Source organism: Arachis ipaensis, chromosome B1, assembly GCF_059453495.1.
Source record: "Arachis ipaensis isolate K30076 ecotype BB chromosome B1, ASM5945349v1, whole genome shotgun sequence".
Lineage (NCBI taxonomy): Eukaryota > Viridiplantae > Streptophyta > Magnoliopsida > Fabales > Fabaceae > Arachis > Arachis ipaensis.
In genome coordinates, this window is record NC_142436.1 from 143,944,858 (window position 1) to 143,953,028 (window position 8,171).

Here is an 8,171-nt window from a genome sequence, read left to right on the forward strand (position 1 = left end):
CCGATATAGATTATGAAGAAACGTATTCCCCTGTCGTATTCCCCTGTAGTGGATGCGATAACATTGCGTTATTTGGTCAGTTTATCTGCATATCATAAACTGCATATGCATTTAATGGATGTGGTAACAGCCTACTTATATGGCTCATTAGATTGGGATATCTATATGAAAGTCCCTGAAGAACTAAAGATATCTAAACCATCCAATGAATATTCGCAATGGTTATACTCAGTTAAATTGCAAAGATCTTTATATGGTCTGAAGCAATCTGGACAAATGTGGTATAATCATCTTACTGAGTATCTGGCCAAAAACGGATTTAAGAATGATGATATCTGTCCATGTGTTTTCATAAAGAAATATGCATCTGGATTCATTATAATTGCTGTGTATGTTGATGATTTAAATATCATTGAAACTCCTGAAGAGATTCCAACAATTATAAAAACTCTAAAAGAAGAGTTTGAGATGAAAGATCTTGGAAAGACTAAATTTTGTCTCGACCTACAGATCGAGCATATAAAAAAATGGGATCTTTATTCATCAAATAACATACACAGAAAAGATTTTGAAAAGATTTTATATGGATAAGTCACATCCCTTGAATACCCCAATGATCGTAAGGTCTTTGGATGTGAAAAAGGATCAATTCCGTCCTAAAGAAGAAAATGAAGATATCCTTGGTCCTGAAGTACCATATCTTAGTGCCATTGGAGCGCTAATGTATCTTGCTAATAATACGCGACCTGACATATCATTCGCGGTGAATTTACTAGCAAGGTATAGTTCCTCTCCAACTAGAAGACATTGGAGTGGAATCAAGCAAATCTTTCGATATCTTCATGGAACGGTTGATATGAGATTGTTTTATCCATATGGATCCAAGTCACAATTAGTTGGCTATGCAGATGCACACAAAGGGAGATCTCAAACAGGATATCTATTCACATATGGTGGTATATCTATATCATGGAGGTCCACGAAACAGACGATTGCAGCAACATCCTCTAATCATGCTGAAATACTAGCGATTCATGAAGCAAGTCGTGAGTATTTTTAGCTCAGGAGTTTGATCAAATATATTTTGTCATCATGTGGACTGATTGATCATAAGATAGCTCCAACTTTCCTATTTGAAAATAATACAGCATGCATTGCTCAACTTAAAGGCGGATACATCAAAGGTGATAGAATAAAGCATATTTCTCCCAAATTCTTCTTCACTCACGACCTTCAAAATCAAGGGATGATTGATGTCCAACAGATCCGCTCAAGTGATAATCTGGCAGATTTATTCACAAAGTCACTCCCAAAATCTTCTTTTAAAAGATTGGTACATCAGATTGGGATGCGCTGATTTCGAGACATCAACTGATGTCGACAAGAGGAGGAGACTGTACTCTTTTTTCCTTGGTTAGGTTTTTTCCCATTGGGTTTTTCTTGACAAGGTTTTTAATGAGGCAGTCCCTATCACTAAAGGATATTGTACTCTTTTTTCTTCACTAAAGTTTTTTTTTCCCACTGGGGTTTTCTTTAGTAAGGTTTTAACGAGGCAATAATCCTAAATGGATATCCAAGGGGGAGTGTTGTGATAAGGATGAAAGTTGAGGTGGATGACCATCATTAATATGGGCGTTTGATTTCAATACTGAATAATTTAACTTCTCAAGGCAAACCAAACTAATGAAGTTGAAAAATGTAAAACTTCCTTGCCTATAAATAGAGAAGCAACTGATGTATTCCATACAGCAATAATAAAATCCTCTCTCTCTCCTTATATTACTAAAAACATCTTTCTCTCTCTTTATTCTCTATGAATAGTTTCTCTCTCTTTCTTTCTTTTGTTACTATTTATAAATATATGAATAATTTCTATTGAGCTAATTATATTAATATTAGAGTCTTCTATTTACACATCTTTATTTTATATTTAGTATATCTTTTATTTATTTTACAACACCATCTACACATCTAACGAAATGAACATCTGATATATCTATTATTTACATTGTTTAATATTTTCATTGTCTACCTATACTTTTCTTTATAGGATATTAAACACATTTCTCATGCATATATATTTCAAACTTTTCGTCATTTGTTGTGATGACTGGAAAAATAAAAGAGAAAGTAATGAAGAAAAAAACTAGTTATTATTGTAAAAAATATTAAATAATTAATATTTTTTATATTTATTTCAGATTTAAGTTAACATTATTTAACTAAACTCATTATTTAAATTATATAAATTTTATTTAATAATTATATAAAAATGTTTATACTGATAATGAATTAAAATTAAATCAGTAACAATTAATTAACAATAAAAATAGTGGTTGAGTACAAAACTTATAATTTTGCATACAATACCAAAGGTTTTTTAAGGTGGATTTCATGTAAAAGTACTATACAATATACCATAAAAAATACATGATTTTTTTTTTATTTCGCATCGAGAAGATTATTTCATCTACTTAATATACTAAAATTAGATTTTTTTCTTAACTAATAAAAGTGAGGTGTCAATTTTCATAAATTTTTTTCTTTCCTAAATGAAAGCATTATTCTCTCTTCTAAATTTATTTTAGAAAATTATCTTTATTATAATTATATTATAATTAGCATTTAATGAATAATGCATAATTAATTAATTATACTAATTTAGGAAAATATCTTTATTATAATTATATAAAATCAATATTTAATGCATTATCAACTAATAAAAGTGAGGTATCAATTTCTCATGAATTTATTTTCCCTCCAAAATAAAAGCATTATTCTATCTTCTAAATTTATTTTAGAAAAATATCTTTATTATAATTATATTATAATATAACAATTATATTACAATTAGCATTTAATGAATAATACATGGTTATACTAATTTAGAAAAATATCTTAATTATAATTATATAAAATCAATATTTAATGCATTATTAAACTAGTTATAAATCGAGAATATTTTAAATATTTTAATTATATTGATATAATTCTAATTCTCATCTATTATGCAATAATTTTATTAGTGAAAAGTTGTTACGTTAATAGTGACCCATTTATATTGATATCAATTGATGATGATGATGATAATATATCAATAATTAAATGCTAAAATCATTGTTAAATATTTCCTACCTAACTTCAATTAGTTAACAAATTTAATTTTAGTTGCTATGTTTTATTTTCTACATAATTATCTTAATTGTCAATCATAATATATCAAATTAGCATTTAATACATAATTATGTTAATTGTCAATAATTTTAATTTTCAATTATTGTAATATAATTTTAAATTAATCGTAATTTTTGGCAAATTGATATTAATATCTACCTTAAAAAATTAAAATAAAAAATCTATGATTCTAATCATGATAAAAATGTGTATAATATGATAATGGCTTATTCAATCACAACAAATATATGATGTATAACACAATAATAAAAAATTAACTTAATAATAATTATTTTATATAATTATTTTTATTCTAATAGAGGCCAGTTCCTACAAAAAATGCTTTTGGATTTTTTTTTGGCTACTTTTTTAAAAGTTTTGGTTGTTCTTTCACTATCTGACTTTTAAGTTGTTTCTTTTTCATATATAGTAATTTTTTTTTGTAGTTTGTGAGTATAGGTATGAAAATCATGTAAGAGTATTATACAATATACCATAAAAAAATACATGATTTTTTTATTCTGCATAAAAAAGACTCTCTCTTAATCCTATAAAATCAGGACATACATAAATGTTATTTGATGTAGTTCTATTTCTTCTTTTTTAATCCTAAAAACTAAGAAAAAATAATATCTAATATTTATCATTTGTTTTTGTCTCTGTTCTCTTTTTCAAAATAGTTTAATTGAACAAAATTGAAACATACTCATAGACGATAATGATGGCTACATGCTTTTACATTGCATTTTTCAACTGGTTTATTCTAGCGCATGTAATAAAGGTGCTTTCATGAAGTCAAATGTTTAGAATATTATGATGGGTTCCTAATATGGATGTCACCTCATCAAATCTTCACTGTGATTTTTAAAGCTCGTGTGCCCAAAATTAAAGGTGGTTGTTAATGCCTATAATAAAACGGGTAAAATATGATTTTTAAGACATTCTTTGTGCAACTTTTCGTGGTCTAGTAATGATTTATGGTTAAAGAATTAGAAATACAAGATTTTTACTAAATTAAGTCCTTCAATAGCCTGTGAAAATGAAAGTGGTTTAATTTTATGGGAATGTTTAGAACTAAATTTTGCTGATAGCAAGAAAATAATGGATGCAATTTTTATCTTGGTGAAGAAAGCAATGTATTCGATTAATAATGGAATTCAGATTATTCTACTTTTTATGTACTCTTATTATAATTAACTAATATAAATATCTATGCAATGCGAAAAATATTTATTTTCTTATATTTATGTTTAAAATATATTTTTAAATAAAATTTCATGAATATATTTAACTTATATAAAATAATTTTATATTTTTTATTATTTATGTAAATACCAAATAATAGTATAAAATAAAAAATTCATAATAATAATAGTAATATATTAATTGCATCGTTAATATTTTATATATAGTACAAAAATTTATCCTAATTATAACAATTTAACTAATATATGTTTTAGGGCAATTTATGTTTTAAATAAACTTGGCCATCAATATTACCAATATACACATTTTACAAAGTGGATACCGAAATACATTTTTTTCATAAATTATATAAACCGCGACAGTATATAAACCGCGACAGGAGTATCACGGTTTTCAAAATGCACGTAATCCGCTACAGGGTGTCGCGGATTAAGTTGGTAAAAAACATCACATAATCTGTTACAGGGGTGTCGCGGTTTATTCTTTGTCAACTTTGCCTATAAATACCAAACAAGATAGGGAGTGGGTCACTTGAGGAGAGTTATTTTCACACTTTCACAAATGGATAGTGAGGAGAGCTTGTTGGTTCTAGTCCATTGCTCTCGTAAAATAAAATAAAAAAGTAATAGGCATGGCGTTAAGTTCATGGACAAAGAACCGCTGAGCATTTTTATCCGTTTGACTGATACTATGTCGGATCTGAAGAGGAACATATTGCAGAAGGCAGAGTTGTGTGGGGCCAAGTTGGTGAATGTGTTCTACAAGATTCTGATGGCAGTTGTGTCAAGTGGTGTGCAGTATGAAACATTTTTCATAGGGTCGGATGAAGACATGGGGTCTTTTTTCATTGTTGGCGGAGTTTTTTCGAAGGTGAGAATACACGAGTTGTATGCCAAGTTGGAAGACCGTGTGGAAAGTTCCGGGACTTCAGCGCCAAATCTTCAGTCGACGACGGTGGGGGGTGCTTCTACTTCGATACCTGTCGTTGTACCTGGTTGTCTACTACCTGCACCTTCACTTGTTCTAGCACTGGCAAATAGGTCACCTGGTTTGATTACTGGTCTCGTTGGTGGTGATGAGCCAGATCACGTTGAGAACGCGATGCGGGACTATGATTCGGACGATGAGCCCGATCACATATCAGGGGATAGTGAGGAGGAGACTCCAGTTCCCCTACCTGCACCTCAGGGGCCATCCAGTTCTAGGTCCCACCAACAACCGCCGCATTTCTCGACGCTTAACCTGGAAGTAGTGAGTCAACAACCGGATGATGCACACACCTTCGGATACCAAGGATTACACGAGGGCAATGCTTTTGGGAAATTTTAGATTGGTCAATCTTTCCAGACTAAGGAGGAAGTTGTGATGAGTGTTAAGGATTATAGCATTCCTCGAGGAGTTCAGTATCGGGTTATGGAATCTGATCATCTAAAGTATCTTGGAAGATGCAAGGAGTTTGGAAATGGCTGCACCTGGATGATCCGCGTGGCACTTCGGCAACGCAAGAGTATCTGGGATGTTAGAAGGTACAACGAAGCCCACACTTGCCTGGCCACATTGATTTCGAGCGACCACCGACAGCTCGATTACCCACGTAATATGCGCGAGGATCTATCTTTTGGTTAAGACGGATGCAGCGGTTACCATAAAGGTGTTGTAAGAAGCTACTGAGTCAACCTACGGATTCATGCCTAGTTACCAGAAGGTGTGGAAGGCAAAGCAGAAGGCAGTCGCCCAGATTTACGGGGATTGGGAAGAGTCATTTGTGGAGTTGGCCCCGTGGATCCTTGGAATGCAAGCAACGATGGACGGAGCCATAGCTTTGTTGAAGACTTCTCCAGTGCGTGTAGGTGGTGAGGTTGATGAGTCTACAGAGAATTTCATCGACTTTTCTGGACATTCCCTCCATGCGTTGAGGCTTTTAAACATTACAAGCCACTAATCAGCACTGACAGAACGCATCTGTATGGGAAGTATGGCGGGACTTAGCTTCTGGCTATTGCACAAGATGAAAACTCGAATATATTCCCAATTGCGTTTGCACTTGTTGAGGGGGAGAATGCTGAGTCATAGGCTTTTTTCTTATCCCACTTGCGTCAACATGTGACCCCAGAGGAAGGGATTCTGGTGAATTCTGACAGACACAACGGTATTAAGACTGCATTGGAGGCACCAGACAGTGGTTGGAAACTGCCTCATACATATCGAGTGTATTGCATTCGACACGTTGCAGCTAATTTTGCTCTCAGTTTCAAGGGTCAGGATGCAAGGCAGATGCTCGTGAATGCGGCGTATGCCAAGACTGAGGCCGAGTTTGACTACTAGTTTGATATTATGAGGACTGAGAATCCGGCCATGTGTGATTGGGCCAACCGACTGGAGTACGATAAGTGGACCCAACAGCAGGATGGAGGTAGATGGTTCGGCCACATGATGACAAACATATCCGAGTGTGTTAACTCTGTACTGAAGGGGAGGCAGACAGCAGAGGCGCAGTTGGGATCAGACCAACGGTTTTGCCAAGCGCTGGTTTAGGCGATAGAGCGCAACCTGAAAGATGCGAGGTGCTTCACGGTTACTTTGTTCGACAGACATCAGTCTGAGTATACCGTGGCTGAGATGACTCCTACCGGTAACTTCTTGCTTGGGACGTATCGGGTTTCCCTCAGAGATCGCACTTGTGATTGCGGGTACTTTCAAGCTCTCCATTACCCTTGCTGCCATGCGATTGCATGCTGTGCTCAGCCCCGGTTAGACTGGGCTACGTACGTCCACGAGGTTTATACCATGAGTAAGGTGTTCAGCGTATACCGGATGGGGTTTTTGCCCCTTATTCCAGAGGGTCTATGGCCACCGTATGCCGGTCCTACTATCGTCCCTGATCCTAGCATGAGACGTGCCCGAGAAGGGCGACCGAGGTCAACAAGAATCCGTAACACCATGGATGAGGCTGATACTAGTCGGCCGAAGCGATGTGGGCTATGCAGACAGACAGGACACACTCGCGAGACTTGCCTCAGCGAGGATCGGCCCCCAGTGCCGAGACATAGGTGTCATTAGGTCGTCATGATTAGCTTACATTTTTCTTTCCTTGTTTGTGTCCTTGTTTTGTTTTAGTTGTACTTACTGTTAAGTAAAGTTGTACTTGCTGTTCGTTTTACAGTGACGTTGTTATTGTTAGCAATTCTCTATGTAGTTGTGATTCTCTCGGGTTAACGTGTTCTAATTTTGTTGGTAAAAAAATGAGTACAACAGACTAATTTCAATTAAATCAAAGCAGGAACCTATGTTGCGCTATGCATAAAAATTGCAAGTTAAACTTTCATCCAAAAATTATGAAAAATGAACTAAGTCAACACTAAAGCATAAACCGCGACACTCGTGTAGCAGTTTATGCACGTCTGCAAAACACACATACACCGCGACACCCCTGTAGCGAATTACGTGCATTTTGAAAACCGCGATACTCCTGTCGCGGTTTACATAGTTTATGAAAAAAATGCATTTCGGTATCCACTTTGCAAAATGTGTATTCTGGTAATATTGATGGCCAGTTTATTTAAAATAGTAAATTACCCTATATTTTATTCAATAATTATTTTATCCTATTTTCTTTCATTATTTGTAGTTCTAATGAGAAGTTATTCTATTTGAGATTTTATATAAAATAAGTGTTGAAGATATTTAATATTATTTAAAATATTTTTTGATAATAGTTGTACGCTCCTAAAATACACATGCATAGGTAGAGAGAAAATAAAGGCTATCAAAAGAAAATCATACTTAATAGG

The 8,171-nt window shown here is 33.9% G+C and overlaps 2 protein-coding genes across 2 annotated transcripts; both read left to right on the top strand.

Annotated features, from left to right (window-relative positions):
* The first annotated feature begins 5,070 nt into the window (after positions 1-5,070).
* LOC107613922 (uncharacterized) lies at positions 5,071-6,006 on the top strand. The gene is made up of 2 exons (XM_016316121.1): positions 5,071-5,631; positions 5,728-6,006. Exons 1-2 carry the CDS (start codon positions 5,071-5,073, stop codon positions 6,004-6,006), a joined length of 840 nt encoding a protein of 279 aa, XP_016171607.1.
* A 729-nt stretch (positions 6,007-6,735) lies between these two features.
* On the top strand, positions 6,736-7,440 carry LOC148578723 (uncharacterized). The gene is made up of 2 exons (XM_088503167.1): positions 6,736-6,893; positions 6,972-7,440. Exons 1-2 carry the CDS (start codon positions 6,736-6,738, stop codon positions 7,438-7,440), a joined length of 627 nt encoding a protein of 208 aa, XP_088359293.1.
* Positions 7,441-8,171: the final 731 nt, after the last annotated feature.

Bases quoted from the DNA above. Each gene is read 5' to 3' on its own strand.
- LOC107613922 (XM_016316121.1), top strand. From the start codon at position 5,071: ATGTCGGATCTGAAGAGGAACATATTGCAGAAGGCAGAGTTGTGTGGG. The intron at 5,632-5,727 runs GTGAGTCAACAA...CAATCTTTCCAG, and splicing joins CGACGCTTAACCTGGAAGTA to ACTAAGGAGGAAGTTGTGAT.
- LOC148578723 (XM_088503167.1), top strand. From the start codon at position 6,736: ATGTGTGATTGGGCCAACCGACTGGAGTACGATAAGTGGACCCAACAG. The intron at 6,894-6,971 runs GTTTTGCCAAGC...TTTGTTCGACAG, and splicing joins CAGTTGGGATCAGACCAACG to ACATCAGTCTGAGTATACCG.